This window comes from Gossypium raimondii, chromosome 13 (genome assembly GCF_025698545.1).
Source record: "Gossypium raimondii isolate GPD5lz chromosome 13, ASM2569854v1, whole genome shotgun sequence".
In the NCBI taxonomy this organism is placed as follows: domain Eukaryota; kingdom Viridiplantae; phylum Streptophyta; class Magnoliopsida; order Malvales; family Malvaceae; genus Gossypium; species Gossypium raimondii.
This window is the reverse complement of record NC_068577.1, coordinates 57,361,013-57,384,397: the sequence shown is the minus strand read 5'-3', so window position 1 is coordinate 57,384,397 and position 23,385 is coordinate 57,361,013. Positions and strand designations below refer to the sequence as shown.

Genomic DNA, 23,385 nt, shown 5'->3' with positions numbered 1-23,385 from the left:
TTTTTATGAAATTTTAAATAATTTATTTAATTAAAATTAGATCAACCGATTGATCAGTTTGATCATCGATCCAATTTTTTTAGTGTTCTTTTCCTTCGTTTACATCATCTGAATTCAAGATCTTGAGGATTGGATTGACCAGATTGTTGGAACCAAATCAGGCTGATTGGTCAAATCGATTAAATCGAGAAGTGATCAGTATGCAGTTCAGACAATGGGTTGAACCAACTTTTGAGCAAACTGCTCAGAATTGATTCATTCGCATTTTTTATATTTTTAATCATTTTTAACTTTTATGGACTTTTTAAATGATTTATTTAATTAAAATTGAACCGAACGATCGAATCAAGAACAAGCCATTTGGTCAGTTTGAACACCGGTCCAATTCTAAAAAACTTACTGCAAACATTTCAAATTTGAAACCTTCAAAAACATTGAACTCCTTGTTACTCGACCCAACAAACATTAATTAAAAATATAAACTATTTCATAAATACATAAACACGAAATCGTCGTACCATATTGAAAAACATTATCTACGAAATTAAAAAACTCCACAAATAAATTTAAGATAATACAGAATCACCATAAATTGAATATATCAAACAAAATTTGAAAAAAAAAACCTCAGGACTCACTTTGTAAAGTTTTATTTAAATATATATTTGTAATTTTTAATTCCACTATCATTATCCTTAATAATGAATTATAAAATATATGAATATAGAATTGTTAGATCTATTCACTTGCTTTGTTATTATTTATAATTGGATAAATGGATAATGCAATATTTAATTACATTTGCATTTCTACTACTATTATTTTATGTTTGATATATATATATTTGATGTCTCGAGGTATTTATTGAAACAAGGTTAGTAATTAATTTTTCGTATTTTATAAGCTTATTAAAGGATAGATGTTTGTCACGTCAGTAAAACTAATAAATGTAAATTTTTAATTTTAAAAATTATCAATTAGGTATATAAATGAGCTGTCACGTAGCAAAATTAATAAATGTAAAATTTTCATCCATTTTTAGATTATTTGATAAATAATATAAATATAATAATTAAAAAAGGGTGAAAATTTAAATAGGAAATTAAAATGATTTTTTTAATTTGAAAGGCTAAATAAGTTATTATATTTTTTAATAAAAAATTTAAATTAGACAAATTAATAATTACTACAATGGAAGCACGTGAAAAATTAAAAAAATAAATTTAAAAATTAAAAGAAAGTGAGGTGTGAAGAGCACGCATTTTGGAAGCGCGTAAATAATGAAGAGCTTCAGTTACAGTATTAGTGCACGTTGAGTTACTATCTTTCTGACAAAACTTCTTCCCCCCCGTACCGTATGATGTAATTTAAATTGGATTTATATTTAAGCAGCACAGTTATGATTCTCTGCATCCGGTCCCATGGAACACATCCCGGATCTCCACCCTTTGATTTCGTATTTTAGATCTTGTGGATCTACTTCAAAAGGGGTAATTATGTATTATCCTATGCACCGCCTTAGAGTAAAATAAAAATAAAAAAAATCCATATTTGAGTTTAAAATAATGCCTTTTGTTGGTTAAATAGACTAAATATGCTAAATTCAACTGTACGAGCATTTTTTGACATGTTAGTAAAAAACTGTTTAGCCGGACATGTTTTCGTACTCTTTCTTATCAAAATCAATTTATTTCTCTAAATCTTAAAAAAGGACTTATTTGACCAATTAAAAGAAAATTGGCATATATTACCTATTTAACCCCTTTTGTTGGTTCCGTATTTCATTTTTTATATTAAGTAAATTGGTCCAATAAAAATATAGTCCTATTAATTTTAAAAGTGAGCATATTAAGACAATTAATATTTTATCAATTTTATATAATTTTTATCAATATAATAACAAATTTAATCTTCTTTGTCTATAATATATATATTAAGAAATTTTTGGATTTTTTAAAATTATACATTCTTTGTTGATATATTTTTGGATCGGGATAAATTTGATAGAATTTATAAATATTGAGAACTTAATTTATTATTATATTAACCAAAATTATATGTCATCGATAAAAAATATTAATTAAATTTAGTTATTTATTTTCAAAATTGACAGGGACTGAACCACAAATAATATATATAATAAATGACTAATAAATTATATGTAGAAATGGAAATGATTCAATATTGTCAAAATACATTAAAAATATATTTGTTTTTATTGTTTATTTAAAGGCAAGGAGATATAGGTAATTTAAAAGATTTTGTGGATTGTCAATATCTTGGACCCATTCATATTAACATATCTGCTGTTCAGGTTTGAGTATGGCCCAACTTATGGTACAAAATTGGCCTTATGATTATAATATTTAAATTAGCGGAAAATGCGGATTCAGATATTTACGGATTTGGATAATATTTGTATTTATATTCATGTTTCTGGAATAATATTAATGGTTAAATTGGTCGGATTACTGATTTTTTATCTGAACGGTTCAAACCAAATAAATTATTAAAAAAATTATAAAATCTGGCTTAATGGGTCCGTATCATTTCACAAATCAACTAATTATTTTTCTATGTTCTAAACAAATGTACCGACCAATTCAATCAGATTTTGAAAACATTGGTTTATATATTATATTTAATAACTCCACTATATTTTGATATTACATATTCGGATATATATATTAATTACTATCAACAATATATATCATAACCACATGGTTATCGTTGGGGTTTAGAAATATTGACTATGTTATTTGGACTCGAGATGACATCGGTACGCTTAATCACATATTTGTTTACTGGGTGGATTGAGTTGGGGTCGAGTAAATTTAGATCGAGTCAGTTTGGGTTTTAAAATTTTGGACTATATGTAAGATTTTTCTGCTAATATTGTGATAAAAAATTAAAAAAATTATTTCTTGTAATCGTATTTATTTATAAAACCAAACTTCAAGACATAATATTAATAAATTTATTTTTATTTGATAATTATTTTAACAAAATAAAATTTATAATTATTTAAATAATTTATTTGTTTGTAAATTTATTAAACGGATCAATTTAGTTCTTAAATCAAATAAGAGTTAAATTAGGATAAAGTTAACATTTACTGTTTAAAAAATATCATTTAATAAATTAGACTTATTTGATTCTTTTTTATATTATAAGAACTAATTTGATTCAGCCTCTACATTCCAGGGACCTCCCTTGTATTTCAACCTATATATATGCATGCATGCATGCATTTTAGAAAGATTTAGGGACCAAAAGAGAAAGGGTATTACTATATCGTCTTAAATGAAACAGACCCTTTTGGTCTCAATTCACACAAAAATGGAATGTAGCAAAAATGAAAATCTAAATACTACTGAAACTTAGGAAGAAAATTCAATTTAACCCATTGGTTAGGGGTATTCGGAATCCCGGACCGGCACGAAAACAACAGCAAAATGAAAAAAAAAAAAAAAACCTTGATATGCATATAATGTCAAACAATAGAACTGTAAGTTCCGGGATGATTCGGACATGGATTTGTCTACGATGAATCCTTTAGTACATGCTGCACGAGCAAAGCTTCCGATTCCTGAATTACGATACCAATACAGGGTTCTCCTCTTCCTGCGGTTTTTGAATACCAACCAAACGAGCATAATCGACCCACCTATGGAAGCATAGCGGAAAATTGCAAAAAAGTGAGAAGGTGTAGGCAAAGAAACGAGTACAAAGTATTTGAATATTTGATATCGAGTCTTACAAAAGGGAACCCAAGTATGTGTTGCCTGTTCGAATGGCAAAGCATATCGTGCTCAACAAAAACTTGTGCTGGTGTAGCAGAGGTTCTAACATCCGTTGTTCGATTACACCGGCTAGCACTTGGTACCTATATTCATCAAAAACAACGGTTCTGAGTGTTTGTGTACGGAATTAGGATAATCGTGGAAGCATTTTCGGGGATACGAGATCTACGTACCTGAGGTTGCTAGAAATGGCCATATATACACCGTATGCAACACTGGTGGATAATATGGGAACGTTTTCGATTTCATCAACGGAAGACTTATCGACGGCCTTTTTCGCATTAATCAAGGCATTTGTGGCAGCTGTGCCAACCTACGAGAAAAATGAGATCTGGGATTTCGGTTCGATAAAATCAATCACAGGGGAAAAGAAATGAATAGATCCCGAAAACTTACCAAGGAAGAAGTGGTGCCTACTGCAAACAGTTTTGCCCCGTTACGCTGCATCATATCACGGCTTGTTCATTTTCCAGTCACTGAAATCATATCTATTAAAAGTTGAAAAACGGGAAAGATTTCCTTACCATTACAGCACCTAATCTCTGCAGAAGTGAATATGAAGTCCCGTGTAGAGCAACCTGCAGAGACAGAATTTCACGATCGTAAATCGTGTTTTAGTCTTTTCATCTTAGAAGGAAATTGTGAAATCTCCATCATCGGAAATTATAAAAAACAGAAACCTGAAAAGCATTATCGGGACAGCTATGGAAGAACTTGGAAATAACACCGGCACTAGCTGCAAGAGAAGGCCGGAGAGAAACGGTAGGAGCAGGAAGATAAACAAGCATGAAATCGGCAATTATGGCCATCACCTAGAAAAAAACAAATCGGAAAATTTAAGACGATAATGATAACAAAATACTACATTTAAGTCGCAATAATCTATATGTATGATCGTTTCTCTAGCCTAGTCGAGGAGGAGCATACGAAACCATAGAAGGTATAGTTCGGTGTTAAAAGAATTTTACTCTTATGGTTAGATTGCTTGGGCCACCAGCAAATGTGTAGGAGTTACATGTTTCATCTACTAATCTTGAACTACCGACTTCTTTATCACTATGCCCTTGATGGGTCTCGAGGGGTCATCCTACGGCTCGACACACTCAATGGATGGCCTTGAGCATCTGCCGCAAGACACCCTTGATATTTTTCATTGAATTTAGCCAAACAAGCCAATCATCGCTATTCAGAACAGAAGAAAAAGGGACTATTTATGAGGTAAACAACAATACCACATCGGCAAAAACGATTTCGAGCTCCTTGAAAAAGTTTTCTCTGCGACGTTCGTATTCAGCAGCAGTCTAAAAATACAAGGAAACAAACATAAGATTGAATCAACAAAACCGAATAGACCAATGCAAAATGAAAGAATACGAGTGTACGAGACCATAACAAAGCGATCGCCACCGTTGACACAATTAGGAACAAGGTAATATTAAAGGAATAATCACTTTTACACAAGCGAAACCGAGGACATCAACGCAAATAAAAACCCTCCAACCGAGTTGATTCAAGCAATTCTCCCACTCCATAAGATGCACTTCATTTCATTGATGATTTCCCTCTAAACTAATACCATTATGCATATACATCAACAATCAACTTGCGATAAAAGTACTATAGAAGTCCTTGTATTAAAAATCAAATTATAGTTTTCTTCTTTACTCAAAAAATAAACAAATTAGTCATTGTACTTTAAATTAAAGAGCAAATTAATCATTTTGTTAAATAATTCATTCTCTATGATTAAAAGTCGGTCACTATATGTCAACATGAAGTTGAATGTCACTATATGATTACTTCATCGACCATACTAGTTTTTAATTGTACAAAATTTACTCTTTAACGCAAATTTACAGTTTATAAATTGACCTCGGAAAGCTATAAAAAATGGGAATCTTTCAACAAATTATTGATGATTTATAATAAAAACTAAGAACCCTAAATCCCAAAAAGGCAAATTAAAGCAAGAAAGGGGCAAAAATAGAACCTTGGTGAAGATCCCAACACCACATTCAATGAACACTTTAGCAAAGAAAAGATCATCAGCTAAAAGCCTTTCTTTAAACCCATCAAACTGCATTAGCCAACGCATAAGATCCGATTTTTCAAGACCCAAGAACCGGTCTATAACCGACCCAGGAACCTTTCCGGCTTGGATAGCCGCCGCCAAGTCCTTCGGCAGGGTTTCCATTGACCTCCCTGCCTCCGCCAATACAATCATCGCTTCTTTCCTGTTCTCATCTCCCGCATTCTCATCACCGCCACCACTACCACCTTTTCCTTTTCCGTTGTCATTGTTTCCACCGCCTCCGCCGGAGTTATTTCCGCCGCCGGGGAGGTTGGAGAAGGCTGCGAACGGGGAATGTTTGCGGTGGCGGAGAGTGGTGATGGGAGAAGGGAGGCGGAGACGGAAGGTGGTGGAGAATTTAGAGGTGGTTTTCGGGAGAGGAGAAAAAGGCGGGAATGGGGTGAAAAGGGAGGGGGCGGTAGACATTGGTGGCGGTAGTGACGGCGGCGGCGGAGGTGGTTTTGTGTTGGGTTGTTCCTTACGTTGTTTTCGGAGTTCAAGTATGTCGTTGGTGGCTTTTTGGTTATCAAACTTTACTAACTGAGAAGGATTTTAAAAAGGGCCTTTTGCCAGTTTGTCTTAAAATTTCTTTCCTACTCTCTTCTTCTATCATGTGAAACTCACGCTCCTCCTCCTCCTTCCACTACCATATGTGTAATTTCCGAATCTATATTCAAATTAAATAATATTATTTGTCGGATATTTAAATATATATAAAGTTATTTGAAATTTTTAATCATTTTCAAATATCCAAATTCGTAAAAAATCTAAAAATGGGTACAATTATTCGAATCTAAATAAGCAATTGTTGTCCGAATAATCAATGTGGGTTAGATTAATGGATTTTAAAATATCTATTTGCATATGCTTTGAATCCACACTGAATATTAATTTTAAAATTCGAATTCACAATATTTGAATCTATCGTTCGAATTGCCACCCCTAATCTAAACTCTAGGCTGTGTTTGATTCACGTTAGCTTACATTAGACCTCGTATTCTCACATTTCGGATCAATATTACTTTGTAACATATCTGACATTCCATCTCGTAATATCACGTTATCGTAATTTTATTACCAAATGTAATCTTACATTCTTTTAACCAAATGCCCTTAACTTATTTTTAATATATCTCTAAGAAGAACAGTGATTTGTGAATAGGGTTGTGTAGGAGAATTAGTATTGAGATAACCACTTTTAAACGTAATGAAGTTTGAATTGGCCAAAACTAGTGGAAATCGACCAAGGTTTCGATCTAGATAACAATATTGAACCTGTTGAATTGCAAATCGGAATGGATCAATTGAATCGACTTAAAATCCAATTAAGTCGAGATTCTTTTTTAATTTTTTACTTTTTTATGAGTTTTTAATCAAATTAATTGATCCGATGACCTGATCAATTCGATCATGGTTTGATTTTGATAACAATGTTTAAACTTTAAGGCACTAAATTTGTTATTATGCAAATAAATAAGGTCATGTTAACACTCCGTTGATGATTTAACGGAAAAATGACCAAAATATAAAATATCGAGAATGTTAATGATTAAATCGAAATTTTTTGAAAGATTGATAAAATAGAAAAACACAAATAGTTGAGTACTGCAAATGAAATTAATTTATATTTGTGCAGGAGCGTGTAACACACAGCCTGAAGCATACGTTTGAAGGAGGCATTGAGTTGTGCCACGTGGAAGATGGTGAGAGATTTTATAGAGTGGGTGCCACGTGTGCGCAGGGGGATGTTCTTTATTTTAGAATCTTAAAAGAATACTGCAAGAATCTCATTATTATTAGGTAAAATTTTGCCGTCAGTCCATCTACTTTAATAAAACTTGCTATTTAGTTTTTATATTTTAAAAAATTAAAAATCAAATATTTTTATTTTTCGGATTTAAAAATTAATTACTAAAATTATTTTTTCATAAAATGGTCAAACTTACCATATTTATTATTTTAGTTTAAATATACTCCAGTCTATGTACTTTCCATTACTTTTATTTCAAAGAATTTAGTCTCTACTTTTTTAATTTAAAATGTAACTTCAAATGTTCACATCGTTAAAATCCTTTTGTTAAATTTAGATTCATTATAACATAATTTTTCGTTACGTAGCAACCAATTGAGTATTTTTATTTCCAAATGTCACATTTGTGAATTTACAAAAGATTTTAGCAATGTTAATAATTGAACTTGAATTTGAATCAAAAATAAAAGGACTAAATTTCAAATGTACATAGAGTAAAGGGACTTGACAAATATTTTAACCTTTTTTATCAATCATATTGTATGCCAATTTGATTTTTTTTATAGAAGATATCAACAATATAAATAATTGGACTAGGCCTAAATCTCAAATTTGTTTTATAGAGAAACTAAAATTCTTAAAAATAAAGTATAAGACTTAAATTTGAAATTTATAAAAAGTATAGGGAGTTGTGGCATATTTTAACCAAAATAATGGGACAAATTAGACGTAATTTCCAACAACTTAGGAACTCCCAAACAATTAGTCAAATTAGCTGTTGATAGCTGGTTGCCACCCTAGCATTGGCACAATACTTGTTTAAGGATGATAATTCGGTTGAGAATTTTAGGTAGGTAATAGTTGGGGTTACGTATTTCTAAATATTTTATTTATATTTAACGAATTTAAATAATATTTTGATTTAAATTTTAAAAAAAGGTATTCGTGACGAAATTAATACGAGTGTAGATAGATATCTCAAATATTTATTATTTCGGATCAATATTATTTATTCGAATAATTGATGTTGATTTGGATATATAAATTTATTGGTTCTATCAGTGTTCCGGTTGTAGACCCTTTTTTCTCCCAAATGCCATTTTAGCTAGGTAATTAGCATAATTGTTATCTTCTCTAGGGGCATATTGTAAAATTTACTGTCTATCTTCCGGCAAAAGCTGATAAACTTGTTTGGTTATAGTAGAATTTGATGCCCTCGATGAGAAGTCTTGGATAGCCTTCATAATCTCTACATTATCAGACTGAATTAACACTCTTTCGTAGTCCCGATTATGCAGAAGAGTCAACCTATCTAAGATGTCCCATAACTCGACTTTAATCTAGCCTATGAATTCATTCTCTGTTTTGATCATGGAAGACTCCCCTGACAGTAGTACATTCGGAATTTACCTTAACAGTCTGACAGTGAGACTGCTGACCTAGCTTCTTGTCCCCTGTGGGTCATGTTTATGTAAAGAATCTTAGATAATATTAATATAAATGATAATCTTAGATTAATCCAATTTTTAATATTAACGTGGTGTTTTGGTAGAGTTCAAATTCCTTTGGGTATTAATTAAACCCCACAGTAATTCATCCATTTCGACACAAAAAGCAGATAACATGGAGGACGGCTTCCCAGCTTCAAAAATATTCAACCAAGGTTACTCATTGACATACGACGACGTTATCTTCCTCCCTCATTACATTGACTTCCCCACCGATGCCGTCTCTTTATCCTCTTGTCTCTCTCGCAATGTCTCACTCTCTATCCCTTGTGTTGCTTCCCCTATGGACACTGTCTCCGAAGCTCACATGGCTGCTTCAATGGCTGCCCTTGGTGGTATCGCTGTTGTTCATTGCAACTGTACTTCTTCTCAACAAGCTTCCATTATCCGTTCCGCTAAGTCACTTCGTGTTCCTGTTACTGAATCAGGTAATTTGGAAACTAGTTAGCATCCTTGTTGGGTTAAATCTTTTTTTTCTGTTTTGGGGTTTTAAATGTCTGTCAGTAGGAGCCGATGGGGAATGGATGGTGGGTGCAGCTATAGGGACAAGAGAATCGGACAGGGAGAGGTTGGAGCACTTGGTGAAGGCAGGGGCTAATGTGGTGGTCTTGGATAGCTCCCAGGGTAATTCGATGTATCAGATCGAGATGATCAAATTTATTAAAAAAGACATATCCTCAATTGGATGATTGGTGGGAATGTGGTGACTATGGCACAAGCACAGAATTTGATTCAAGCTGGTGTAGATGGATTAAGAGTTGGGATGAGGTCTGGGTCCATTTGCACCACACAAGAGGTTTGTGCTGTTGGACGAGGACAGGTAAAAAAACCTTTTCTTCGATAGTTCGATAACTTAATTATAAGTTGAATATATCATTTTACTAGACTATTTCTTGCCAAATTTATTTTCTTTGATTTTGCTACCTCTCAGGCAACAGCCGTTTACAAGGTGTCATGGTGTGCCCGTTATTGCTGACGGTGGCATTTCGAACTCTGGACATATTGTCAAGGCTTTGGTTTTGGGGGCAACTACTGTGATGATGGGAAGCTTTTTAGCCGTAAGCACCAAGGCTCCTGGTATGATACTGCATTTGTTTTCTGTAGCTTTAGGCATTATAGTATAGATTATGGTGCACTGCTCACCAGACAGGAGTTACTGAGTCTTTCATTGCTTTAGTCATCACTTGTTTCGCATGTAACACTCACTCTTTTCTACAAATACAAACACAAAGAAACATATATATATATATATATGCATTTCATATTTAATTTAAATCAATACTTTTCTGCAAATCCTCATGTTTTGTTTTTATTAGAATGGTCAACGTGTCAAAAAATATCTCGGCATGGGCTCCCTAGAAGCAATGACTAAAGGAAGCAATCAAAGATACTTGGGTGATACCGCGAAGTTGAAGATCGCACAAGGGGTTGTTGGAGCAGTCGTGGATAAAGGCTCTGTACTAAAATTTATACCTTACACAATGCAAGCAGTCAAGCAAGGATTCCAAGATCTCGGTGCTTCCTCTCTACCGTCTGCACATGAACTCTTGAGATCAGGCACACTTAGGCTTGAGGTATGATTAATCACCTTTAAAAGATCCCATATTTTTTTTTTCTGGTTTGTGATTTGATTATTGTTGCTTATGGTACACAATCGTGTCGTCATGAAACTGGAACAGGTTCGAACCAGTGCAGCACAGGCCGAAGGCGGAGTGCATGGTTTGGTTTCTTATGAAAAGAAATCATTTTGAGAGTTTTCTGGTTGTTGTTTCAACAATTTTATTATAGGATCTGATCATATCTATTTTTGTTGACAGAGTGCTTAAAACTAATCACTCCTCAACCCATAAATAGAAGAATAATACGTTTTAACATATTTGAATCAATGTTTCCTGTATTGGCAACAATGTCCATCCTAATCGAGCTAATATAAAAAATTTATAAAAATTTGATGGATATTCTAAGTTTGTGTCAAATTATCACTTGAAAATTTACAAATTTATATAAATTTTAATAACCGAATCGGTGGTTGAATATTTCAAATTGTAGATTTTAGATTCAATCAGTTTAATTTGATCACCAAATCAACAATAAAATTAATAATTAAAATTTTATAAAAAATAAAATAATTTTTATTAAATTAATTTAGATTTTGTTTCAATTTTTGAATTTTATCTATTTTAAATAATTTTGAATCAATTCACTCAACCTTTTATTTTGATCAAAACATTGGTCAAATTTGTTGTTCGTGCAGATAGAATCCAAGTTTAGAATTTTCTCTAAACTTATATAAATTAATTAAAAATTTTCTTAATTAATTATAAAATACTTAAATGTGATCAAATTATCAAAATTATAAAATATATCTTAAAATTATTAGAATAATAAAATTAAAAAAATTACCATAGATATTTTTAATATAAAATAAATAATCATTTAACATAATTAGAGTAAAAAGAATCTATATTTTACCAGGGACTTATTAATTGAAAACTTATTAAAAATATTTAATTTTAATTTTTTATAAAATATAAAATATAAAATATTAGATAAAATGTATATCCATTTTCTATATAAAAATATTTTTTAAAATTTTTAAATTTTTTATAAAATATAAATAGAAATAAAAATATTTATTATCAACAACATATTGTTAGACTTAGATTTACAATACTATGTAAACCGGTGTTCTTGTTTCGAACCGGTTAAGTCTGTGAACCGATCGTTTTGATAGCCGTACATGTTGGGAATCCGGTTTCTCTAGAATGAGCATTTTGTTTCTGGATCTCGACGAAGGCAAAATAACGGCAAGATTCCTTCGCCGTGTTGCTTCATCAATGCCGACATATTACCGAGTTCTCTCAGGGGTGATCGTCGAGGAAGAAGTCCAGTAACAGTGCATGGTTGAGCCTTGCAGCCATCATCGTTTGCACAACGGTTTTCCTTCAAGTCACACATGAGTTCCGTTTCGTTTCTTGCTTCTTGGTTAGCCGGTGAAGTATTTCTACCCCTCACGGTTTTCCTTTCTCTTTCGTTCCGCAATCTCTCGATCTCTTCGTGAAGCACGAACATTCGAGCCTGTAGCTCGCTAGCCTTTGCTTCGGACGAATGTGCTTTCTGTCTCCATTCTTTCACCTAGTGAAAGCAAAAAGGAACATGTTACCTTTACGAATAACCGGGACGAAGTTAGCTTTACTACAATCTTACAGCAGATTTCAAGGATCGAATCTGGTAGTCCGAATCAAGTGCTCGATCTTCCCAATAATCTCGACATTTTTGCAATTCTTCCATCTCGTCCCTTACTTGCCCCAACATATCTTGCATCTGAGACCATTGTTCGGTCTCCGCACGAACTTGCTCAACAATTCTCCGCACTATAGCCTTGCAATGTCCCGAGCACACTCTTGGTTCACCGGACATTTTCTCCTGCAGGAACAAATGTATGGCAATCGATTCATAATCGGGATTTTCATCGGCTGTGTGAACTAAATTAACGTAGAAATGTACGATGAAACTCAATACCAACCGGAACCGAGTATATTGTTCGAGGCACAATAGCAACCATGTCCCATTTGTTGACCTTACAAGAACTCGACCCAACAAACGTAAAAACTTTCCGGATATATGCATGTGCAATGAGCATCGATATATAGCACGAATCATTCATGATATTTACCTTGTCTGAACGTTGTGTCGATGACTGTGACGAATCCGAATAGTCAATCCTCTTCGAACTGTTACCCGAGGAGGCCATCAGACCGTATTCCTCTGCCATTCTCTCGAATAAAACCCCTTTTGACAATCTCTCCATGTTTCTCCTCAAAATCTCCACCAGCCAATACGAGTATGACAATATTTAGAACATCGATCATATCTCCGTATGAATGTCCGAATAACAAAAGTAGTACAAGAACTTAAAGTTTTATGTTCTTACATTGTTGTTCCGATTTGAAATAAGGCTCTCGTCGCTTTCACTACTCGTTTTGATCGATAAGCTAGCTTCTGCCATTTCTCGAATCTCCTCCGCGCGTATTTGTTCGACGGAGAATTCTCCGAACTTGTCGAGCCGCGTTCGGAGAAAACATGCTTGTTTATCGAAATTACTCCATTTTTTAGCCTCTAAATCTTTAACCCCTGTACTCTTTTGCAATTTTTCTAGTTTTTCCAACAATTCATTGATCAGTTCTTCCAATATCATCCTCACATCATTTTCTTCACAAATGTTGTTTCTTCCCTGCATAATCAAGGTCATTGAATTATCGACCGACTCGAAGGAGTCGATTATAAGTGTGGGATAAATATATATGTCCGAATGAGGTTAATACATGCATTATCAAACAAAAATAAATATATATTTATATAGACAGATAGATAGACGAAATTGAAAAAGGAATCAACTATGGTAAACTAACAGAAACCAAAGTATGAACAGAGGCTCAACTTAACAATGGCTTCACACATTCTATCAATAAAAATCCAGCAACCAAACAGAAAACAACCAATATTTTCTCGAGAACCAAACAGAAAATAAATAAAAAAGAGAGAGAAAGGAACCACTAACAGAAACCAAAGTATGAACAGCAGATTTCAAGGTTTTCTCCATTTTCACGCAGCTTCTCTCCATTTTCTTAACAACAATGTCTCTTTCAATCCTCAATAAATTACATTCAGCTCTTAACATTTCAGCTTGGAACTTCCATTTCTCTTCTTCAACCAAAGCTACAACACCACCATTATTTTCTTCTTCTTCTTCTTCTTCTTCAACCTTTTCTCTTTTCATTTCTTCATTGCTTTCTTCCATTGGATTCACAAGCATTAATGGGATAAGCCCTCTTTTGAAACACCTTTCTTGATCAAATAAGTTCACTAGTTGTTTCCCTTTTGTTTCATTGTGTAAAGATGGTAGCTTTGAAGGCTTTAATGGTGGTTTTCTTTTAGGCCTAGGTGGTAAATGAAGGATCTTTGGGGCTGGTTGTGGTGGTGGGTATTGCCATTTGGATCTTTTTGTTATGGTTTCTCCCATTGGTTGCTTCTCCATGCAAAGAAGACACAATTTTTTCTTTTCTTTTCTTTTTTTTTTTTGGGGGGGTTGTTTCAAATCAGTGTTATTTGGTTTGGTTTTGAAAAAGTCTTAATATATTGATTACCCTCAACTTGATAACTTTTTTAGATCATATTAGTCTCTAAAGTTGACAACTAGATTCATTTTATCTATGTTTTTTTCCACTTTAATATTTAAACGTGAAAAATTAGAACAATTTAATAACGTAATACTCTAAAATTATTCCACGTCATTAAATAAAATAACTATTTAAATGATAACATGGCATAAACTCGACTGTCAGATCATTAAACTATTACACTTTTCTAAATACATAAATCAAAATGAAGTTAATTGCGAAATTAAGGTACCAAAATAGACATAATTACTAAGTTGAAGGTTCAAAAATTAACCAAAAAAAAAATTACATGCCGTTAGAGGTATTCCTTAGATACATGGTATAACCTATAAATTATTTATTTTAATAATTCAATAATTAAAAATATGTATATTAAGTATTAATGTTTGCAACAAATACTGACACCTCGTTACTAAATCCTAAGTAATGTGTGTTGCATGGGCTCGGACTGGGTTTCTTCTCTCTCGTTGTCTCGAGTCTCTCCACCTTCACATTGACTTTTGTCTGGGAATACTTCATTTTCTAAGGAAACAAACAGTCTGGACCGAAACACAAAGATGCTTTGTTACTTTGGACATTGTTGATTTTAATTATGTCTTGAGGCATGCACCATCTCCATGTTTGACTCTGAAAATAAATAACTTCAGGGACCACTTCACATGGATTGCTATCCTGGTGTGCATGTATATTAGTTATCCACACGTGTATGTAATTTGATCGAAGCTTATCTTGTGAAGATCGGATTCAATATTAATGATAATTTTTCTCAATTTAGTTTCAATAAATTCCAAATATTTTAGAATTTCTTTTCTTCCCTTTTTGGTGAATGTAATGACAATACCATAATATTATACCACATCATCCAAATTTAGAAAAACCTGTAAATTTCAAGGACTAAAAGTAGTCTTATCCTTAATTTGAAAATGATGCAATTGACCCTTTTGAGAACAAATATATATATCCATCCATTGAGAAAAATAAATCCATGTTTTATAATCTAAAAGACATAAATAATAATAAAAGAACAGAAATCAGCTTTTAGTTTCGAGTTTGCCATTGTTAATTGTCATTAAAGCTTTATTCATTTTTGCTTTTTGCTGTTTCATCCCTAAGCTATGGCAAATTATATTCTAAAAACCAAAAACTCCACAATCCTCAACAAACAATTAGGACACACAATAATTTTATAGATAAGAACCCAGATCCTGTAAAATGATGCCAAAATCATCTCGAAAAACCCAGATTTCATCCGTTTCCAGATGATGTTACCAAACAGTAACAACCCCGAGAAAGAAACACCGACAGATCCGTTTATTAGACAATGCAGCCAGCCAGTGAGAATATAGTAAAAACCGACTCATTCGCTCTTACCGTTTTGCTGGGCAGCGACGAAATTGCGAATGACTTCCATTGCCAGTTGATGAGGGCTCTTGTTCTGCAGCTTTGCAAGCTCTTCCATGGCTTCGTATGTCTCTTTATCGGCGAATGGCTTAAGGTTATACCTTACCGGTGATTGAACCGGACCTTCCCACTTGTCTACCAGCTCGTGAAGTTTTTCGAATCCCTGTGAGAAATCATCATTTGATTGTTGGATAAATATTAACGAGGCAATATCGAGGACAAAAAAATACTTACCATGCGGGTTGTGAAGTCGCCGAATGATTCTTTGGGTTGTCTTTTTCGTTTCCAGTAGTAGAATAAAGGCTCGAAAACTTTTTCGAGATCTTGAACTTTGACTTTGTTCATAAAAGTTCTTGCTAATTGGGTTTGATTGGGTGTTCCTCCGAGCCAAATCTAAACAAAAAAAACGGGAATTACCGAGTTATCCTACCAAGTATAAAACGGCATCGAGTCAAATAATCAAATTACCTGATAACTGTTTGGACCGTCACCAACTAGTCCAAGCTCAGCCATGTATGGTCTAGCACAACCATTAGGGCAACCAGTTACCCTTATCACTATAGACTCACTGTACTTGAGTCCAACCTGAAATTAGGCAGTGCCAATCTATTTATTAGAGTTTCAAACCCGATCACGAATATGGATAATTGATAGGATTCTTTAAAAGGGTCAAGGAGTTGACTGTTTAAGCCAATGATCATACAACGTACCTTCTCGAAGACAGCTCTGACACGCTTGAGGATGTCGGGTATACCACGTTCAGCTTCAGTTATTGCCAAAGGGCAAAGTGGGAAAGCCGGGCACGCCATAGCGGTTAAGTTCAAGGGGTCCACATATCTAGGATGCTGTTCGTAGCAAGAACACGTCAGCCGTACATTCTAATTCAACATATGAATTATAATTTTCGAGAATGAATATCGATAACCGAAGGAAAGAACTAAACAATTAAGCACAAAGTGCACACTACACAGATAGTAAGCTCCCGAAAAATGTTATTTCGGTGCTTTGGGCAATGATTAAGCAAATCCTACATGCAATCTTTTTGGAGGGATTCTATGCCATGGTATATTTGGTAACGGTTCGTGTGATTCCATATTAGGTTAGATAGTCTTATCTAGCTACTAACATGCCATAAATACACTATCATACGGGAAACCAACCCGAACTAATAGACAAATATACTTAACCGTTTGATTAAGATGCTCGACTCTAATAAGAATCTTACCAGCAACCCAGCTTGAGCGAGAACTGTGGTAATAGGACGCCTCCATGCACTACGAATGTCACACAAAATGAGGTTTTGGTTCGGGGTGATTCGCACATTTAAATTATACTTCTCTATCACTTCCCTCAGTGTCTTTTTCATTTTTCCTCCAATCCGACCGTTATCTACATGGAGCCCGCAAAATAAAGCACCGTCACCCTGTGAAATGAGAAGTTACCAAGTCGGTCAAACGCACCATGTCAATGCTAAGCATGTTAAAAATGAAAACAATTCAAGACAATCATAACATCAAATTAAAAACACGAACCTGCTCGTGCCAGCCCAAGTAACTCTTAAATTCCCATTCCGGCAACTCGTGGAAAGGCTCGAATTTCTTTCCATAATATTGCTCAACAACATTTCTGAATTTTTCAATCCCCCAAGAACTAATCAAATATTTCATCCTACTATATTTACGATCATCTCTTCTACCATGATCTCGTTGTGTAGCAACGATGGCTTTAATAGCATATAAAATGTCACCTTTTGGCACGTAACCGAGCGGTTCACCCAAACGCGGGAAAGTAGTCTCTTGTCTATGTGTTCTTCCCATGCCACCGCCAACCTGCAATAACAAGAAACCAATACTTTTAGGTATAAAAACGTGCAATAAAAATGGTGAAAGATGGGTAAAAGTACCATGGAAGCCCCCGTACTAAGAGTCAGATTGCATTTTGCCCCCCTTTTTCTAAAAAATGAGCAAATTAATCTCTGTATGTTAGATCAAAGAGCAAATTCCATTCACTTCTACCATTAAAAACTGAGATAGCTGACCGAATAACCAGTCAGTTACATGTGGTACGCCACGTGTAACTCATGCTAACTTATAGGGATCAGCTTTTAACAATAATACAAGGACTAATTTGCTCTTTTTTTTAGTAAAAGGGCAAAATGCAATCCGTCTCTTAGTACAAGGATCACTCGATCCTACAGTAATAATCTTACATATATGTTGAACCCTTGAGGCTCCCCGTCTTCATCAAAAACCACCACTACACCGATATCATTCGTGAGAATATCCACCGAGTTATCAGTTGGCACAGTCACAGCAATCTTAAACTTCCTAGGCAAGAACTGCGTACCATATATCGGCTCCGGAGAATCTGGGAAATTCGTTCCGTGAGAGTTATCATTCCTAGCTTTCACAACTTCCGGAGGTTCCGAAGTCATAAATTTCTCCCCATCCACCCATACATCATAATAAAACCCCGATTGCGGAGTCAACAATGCCGCAATATTCTCTGCCGTTTCTTGCGCAAACTTATATTCTTTCGTCATAAACGGCGCAGCTGGAGCAAGCACATTTCGATTAAGATCCCCACACGCACCGAGAGTCGACCCCATGTTTCTAATAATAGTACTCATAACAGTCTTGAGATCTTTTTTCAAAACACCATGGAGTTGAAACGTTTGCCTCGTCGTTAAACGTAACGTTCCGATACCAAATTGATCGGCGAGATCATCCATAGTTAAGTAAAGCTGGTTCGGGACTTTCCCGCCGGGGTTTTTAGTTCGAAGCATGAACGAATACGACCGAGTACCACGTTCATCTCGGTTATATTGTTGATAACTGCCATGGAACTTAATTAATTGTGTTGAAGCTTCGTTTATGTTGGGTGTATCTGTATATATTTCTTCATTGAGAGGGTATCTAATGAAATTACTTTGTTCTTTAAAGATTTCAACTTTGCTTCGTTTTGGTTCTGCTGTACTTGTTTCAGGCTTCAATGGCTGCAATGGGATTCAAGCAAAGACACAAATTAATATAAATAAATCTCAAATTTAAAAAATAATTAATCTTTTATTTCTAAAATATATACCTATTAATAGATAAACAAAAAAATTGAAGGGAAAACAGTGTCAATTGATCATTTGACATTAGCAACTTTCTTAAGATTTTCCACACTTTCTTAGCTTCCAAACAACAATTAACATTCAAAATGATATTATTTCCAAGATATGCAATAATAATAATAATAATAATTTAAGGGAAAAGTAAAGTCTCAATTGATCATTTGACATTAGTAATTTCTCAGAAAGTAATAAAGAATGAAATGTTTTTTTTTTTTTGGTAAGGGACAAGCTGAGAAAAGAGAGTGAAAAAGAATACGATTTGAAAAAAAAAAGTTACAAGATTTTCCCGCACTTTCTTAAGATTTTCCCACACTTTCTTAGAGTCCGAACAACAATTAACATTCAAAATGAAACAAATCAATATTAGTTCCAAAATATGCAAAAAAAAAAAAATTAAATAAAGGGAAAACAGTCTCAATTGATCATTTGACATTAGCAATTTCTCAGAAAGTAATAAAGAATGAAATTTTTTTTTTGTAAGGGACAGGCTGAGAAAAGAGAGTTAAAAGCAATACAATTTGCCAAAAAGTTAAAAGATTTTCCCACACTTTCTTAGATTCCAAACAACAATTAACATTCAAAAAAAAAAAAACTGACCGTGGCGACAGCTCTAATGAGAGTAGGAGTGCAAAAAGGAAGGGGAAACACACGAAGATTCCTCGTCAAAGCTATGGAATTGGAAGATTTCAACCCCGTGAAGCTCTGGAATCGGATCTTGGGATCGGTCGGCGTGAGGGTACCGGTCGTAGTTCCAAACGACGTCGTCATTGCTTAGAAAGAAAAGGCTAAAAGGCTTTACTAAAGAAAGGTATAGCAACAATGGCGAAGAGATAAAAGCAGAGAATTTGATGCTTTTCTCTTTATTGATGGAGAAGAAGAAGAAGTGGATTTTATTTGTGTGAAGTGCGATAATTATAAAAATAGGAAGAGGAAGTGTTATTTGTTTTTGCTAAGGTGCGCCAATGGTCACGTGCCTGACACGGGACATTTTTTTTCCCTGTTGAATATGGGCATTGATAACATGCCCACGCGCAATGCATTACGGGTGGCACGTAATTTGAGATGGCAACCTTTTAACATAATTAAATAAATAATAATTTTATAAAAAACGTAATAAATTTTATAAAGTGTATAAAAAATTATATTTTTCTTACGATTTTTATAATTTTTTAATATTTTTTATTAAAATTTAATAATTTATATTAATTTTATTTTTTATCATTTTTTATCACATGTCATGTCGTGGTTGTGACACATTGTGACTTTAATTAAAATAAATTAGGGACAATTAACTTTAACAGTCAACTGTTAAAATTAACAGTCAAAAGATATTTTTAATGCATTTTGGCAATTTAAGTACCCAATTGAGTGGGAAAAAAAAGCAGGGGCTTAATTGATTTTTTTTTAAGTTTGAAGGCCTTTTGATGCATTTTGAAAGTTTAAGTACTCAATTGAGTGTAAGAGAAAATAATGGCTTAATTGCTTTTTTTGAAAAATTTTGAGGACCTTTTTGATGCATTTTGAAAGTTTAAATACCCAATTAAATGCAAAAAAAATCAATAGCTTAATTGTTTTTTGTGAAAAAGTTTAAGAGTTTTTTACACCCTTAAACCTAAAGATGACAACCTTTAACATGATTAAAATTCTACTCGATTCGAAATTAAATATTAATATATATTTAAAATTAATATTATATCGAGGCTAGAGGTGCTCATGGGCCGGGCCAGGCCCATAAAAAATTTCAGCCCGGGCTCGAGCCTGACCCGAAATATGGGCCTAAAATTTTGTCCAGGCCTGGAACGGAAAAATCCCTAAGCCCTAGCCCAGCCCAGCCCGGCCCGACCCTTTTTTAATAAACACCAAAAATATATTTTAAAAATAAAAATAATAAAAAAGTATTTTAAAAATATTTTAAAATTAAAAAATAAAAAATATATTTATTATATATTCGGGCCGAACTGGGCCCGGGCCCAAAAAGCAGTGCCCGAGCCCTACCTGTTTTCTAGACGGGCCTTTTTTTCTCAAACCCATATTTCGGGCCTATATTTTTATCCGAACCCTCTCATATTTCGGGTCGGGCGGCAAGCACCTCTAATCGAGGCAAGATGGGATGAATTTTTCCTAAACTCAACTTGATTTGATTAATTGAAGAATTAAATTCATCCTAACCCATTTCAAAACCTTATTTCATAAAAAAAATTGTCCTTATCGAATCAAGTCAAACCCTATCAAATCTGGGATTTTTTTTTTTTGCCATCTTTACGTTTAGTTAGTAATATAAAAAGAAATTTGAATAAAGAACATAACTCAAAGCATGACAAATACCTCTTTAAAGAGAAATTATCAAATAAACTTCTCTGTCAAATTAGATTTGTTCATGGGCTAGGCTATCTGTCCAAAATTTGGGAGGGTTTAGGCAAAAATATTAGGCTCGAAAAATGAGTTTGGGTAAAAAATTAAGCTTGTTTAAAATATGGGTTAGAATCGGGTTTAAACATTCAAGACCCAAGCTAGGCTTGACCCATTTTTTTTTGTTTATAATACTTTATATTATGTTATTTTTATATATTATGTAATTTAAAACACATTAAAAAAATAATGTATAAAATTATTAAATATTAAAATAAATAAATATTCTTTTAAAAATAATATGGGCGGGCTTAAAATGGGCTTTGGTTAATATTTTGCAAATATGGATGGATTTGAGCAAAATTTTAAGCCTATATTTCAGGCCGAGCCGAGCTTGGACAAACATGAAGTATTTAATATCTTGCTGAGATCCAACCCATGAACACCTCTACGTCAAACACAATCCATTCCAATAATATCACGTGACATGAGTATCTTTTACATGTCAACATCATAGTTTGTTCTCAGAACCCTAAATGCTCGACTTTTCAATAATCAAATATTAAATTCATGTTTATCTTTTTAAAATTTGTAAAATTTTAAACTAATACAATAATAAAAATTCCAACTTTTAAATTTCTTTTTACTTTACCAAAATAAAAAACAACATCATAAAAAATTAGAAAGTGATTAAAATTTTGTATTAACAATTTAGTCCTCATATTAACATTCCCCAAATTTGGAATATAAGCTTTGGTTGTAGAAAAAAAAAATAGCGCGTTACCAAATGTCAAAATAAAGCGCGTGAGATAGTTATGGGACAAAGATACGAAACAAATATGGAGCTTAGTGGTACATTGAACTTGGACGGAATTACGTTTTTACTTCTAAAAAATCCGGTTACATGAAGTGATTAAAAATTATTTATTTATTTATTTATTTTAAAAGCATTTTTATTAATTTTAAAAAATAAATTTTATTTTTAAAATATTAGTTTTTTAAGTTTTTATTTTATATCTGATAATAGTTCCTATTTTAAAAATAAATTAGTAAAATCTAAAGAGGAATTTATTAAGTAGATGAAGGTTTAGGGTTTAAAGGGCAATTACTGATTTTTTTTTATTATTTTGTTGACTGATGATGGGAAAAAGGAGTCCTTGGCCGTCAACTTAATTAAAGGTCACCACTTTTTTTTTTTTTTTAATACAAAGGTCACCACTTACATCATACTAACATATTCATCTAATTTGGTAATTAAATGAACACTTACAATATAAATAATAAAATAATATTTAATCATGCTTCTAATTTCTTTACTACTTTATTTTTTATTTTAATTACATATAATTAATTCTTTTGTTTTTATAAATATTTTAATTTATTTTGTAAAGTTCATCATTACTCCTTTTCAGAAAAAGTAAAAAATCGAATTTTGTTGTATCTATTTTTAAGTTAAGATATGAGCTTAGAGGAAGAGGTGTTCATGAATTAGATTGGGTTGGATTCGGGTCAGGCCTAAGCATGATAGTAACATATTTTAGGTTTTCTTAAACTCAGTTCAGCTCGAATGTGAGTTTAAATTTTTGTCAAAATCCGCTAATATTTACAAAAGACTTAACTCAAACCCATTTTAGGATCACCCATATTATTTAAAAAAAATATTTATATTATATTATTTTAATATTTAATAAATTTATATATTTTTTATTTATTGAAAATTTTTATATAGTCATCTTAACGTTGTTTTAATGTTTACATTATTTTGTATAGGTTTAATTTCTTAAAGTGCTTTAAATTACATAATATATAAAAATAACATAATATAAAATATTATAAACTTAAAAACGGGTCAAGTCGGACCAAGCTCGAGCCTTATTTTAAACAAGCTTAATAATTTTACTCAAATCCTCTCAAATTTCGAAAGAACCTTCGATCTAAAGTCTACTTAGAAGTCTATATACCCTTCCTAGATTTAAAATTTAGTCTCTCTCTACTTTTATCATTCTGTTTTAAACCTCATTAAACTTCTTTATTAAATTCACTAAAAATTACACTTTGCATTTTTAAAACTAAAAAAATAAATGGGCATAAATTCCTTAAAAATAAAAAGTACAGGGAGAATATTCCAAATAGTTGAAGAGTATAGGGACCTGCAGCACATTTTAACTTATATTTTGTAGACGTTATAATCAAAAGGCTCATACA

At 32.8% G+C, this 23,385-nt stretch overlaps 3 protein-coding genes and 1 pseudogene across 3 annotated transcripts; 1 reads left to right on the top strand and 3 right to left on the bottom strand.

The window, feature by feature from the left end:
* Positions 1 to 3,261: 3,261 nt before the first annotated feature.
* On the bottom strand, positions 3,262 to 6,409 carry LOC105784026 (protein RETICULATA-RELATED 4, chloroplastic). Its single transcript, XM_012609780.2, has 8 exons — positions 5,794 to 6,409; positions 5,036 to 5,104; positions 4,484 to 4,615; positions 4,328 to 4,381; positions 4,200 to 4,244; positions 3,977 to 4,116; positions 3,761 to 3,886; positions 3,262 to 3,667 (listed from the first exon to the last, which is right to left on the bottom strand). The coding sequence occupies exons 1-8, from the start codon at positions 6,298 to 6,300 to the stop codon at positions 3,595 to 3,597; spliced, it is 1,146 nt and encodes a 381-aa protein (XP_012465234.2). The 5' UTR covers positions 6,301 to 6,409; the 3' UTR covers positions 3,262 to 3,594.
* A 2,838-nt stretch (positions 6,410 to 9,247) lies between these two features.
* Positions 9,248 to 10,883, top strand: LOC105781797 (inosine-5'-monophosphate dehydrogenase 2-like; annotated as a pseudogene).
* An 865-nt stretch (positions 10,884 to 11,748) lies between these two features.
* Positions 11,749 to 14,204, bottom strand: LOC105781217 (uncharacterized). Its single transcript, XM_012605766.2, has 5 exons — positions 13,694 to 14,204; positions 13,067 to 13,366; positions 12,809 to 12,958; positions 12,340 to 12,558; positions 11,749 to 12,267 (listed from the first exon to the last, which is right to left on the bottom strand). Exons 1-5 carry the CDS (start codon positions 14,168 to 14,170, stop codon positions 11,893 to 11,895), a joined length of 1,521 nt encoding a protein of 506 aa, XP_012461220.2. The 5' UTR covers positions 14,171 to 14,204; the 3' UTR covers positions 11,749 to 11,892.
* A 1,076-nt stretch (positions 14,205 to 15,280) lies between these two features.
* LOC105782955 (sulfite reductase [ferredoxin], chloroplastic) lies at positions 15,281 to 19,739 on the bottom strand. Its single transcript, XM_012608077.2, has 8 exons — positions 19,429 to 19,739; positions 17,923 to 18,708; positions 17,246 to 17,542; positions 16,939 to 17,136; positions 16,424 to 16,558; positions 16,182 to 16,298; positions 15,948 to 16,106; positions 15,281 to 15,876 (listed from the first exon to the last, which is right to left on the bottom strand). Exons 1-8 carry the CDS (start codon positions 19,597 to 19,599, stop codon positions 15,670 to 15,672), a joined length of 2,070 nt encoding a protein of 689 aa, XP_012463531.1. The 5' UTR covers positions 19,600 to 19,739; the 3' UTR covers positions 15,281 to 15,669.
* Positions 19,740 to 23,385: the final 3,646 nt, after the last annotated feature.

Excerpts from the sequence above, each read along its gene's own strand:
- LOC105784026 (XM_012609780.2), bottom strand. The coding sequence starts at position 6,300 with ATGTCTACCGCCCCCTCCCTTTTCACCCCATTCCCGCCTTTTTCTCCT. Across the intron at positions 4,382-4,483 it reads GTCCCGATAATGCTTTTCAG|GTTGCTCTACACGGGACTTC; the intron begins GTTTCTGTTTTT and ends CTGTCTCTGCAG. Across the intron at positions 4,117-4,199 it reads TAGGCACCACTTCTTCCTTG|GTTGGCACAGCTGCCACAAA; the intron begins GTAAGTTTTCGG and ends TTTTTCTCGTAG.
- LOC105781217 (XM_012605766.2), bottom strand. The coding sequence starts at position 14,170 with ATGGAGAAGCAACCAATGGGAGAAACCATAACAAAAAGATCCAAATGG. Across the intron at positions 13,367-13,693 it reads CTGTTCATACTTTGGTTTCT|GGAAGAAACAACATTTGTGA; the intron begins GTTAGTGGTTCC and ends TTGATTATGCAG. Across the intron at positions 12,959-13,066 it reads TTTCAAATCGGAACAACAAT|ATTTTGAGGAGAAACATGGA; the intron begins GTAAGAACATAA and ends TGGCTGGTGGAG.
- LOC105782955 (XM_012608077.2), bottom strand. The coding sequence starts at position 19,599 with ATGACGACGTCGTTTGGAACTACGACCGGTACCCTCACGCCGACCGAT. Across the intron at positions 18,709-19,428 it reads TCATTAGAGCTGTCGCCACG|CCATTGAAGCCTGAAACAAG; the intron begins GTCAGTTTTTTT and ends ATCCCATTGCAG. Across the intron at positions 15,877-15,947 it reads GCGACTTCACAACCCGCATG|GGATTCGAAAAACTTCACGA; the intron begins GTAAGTATTTTT and ends GATTTCTCACAG.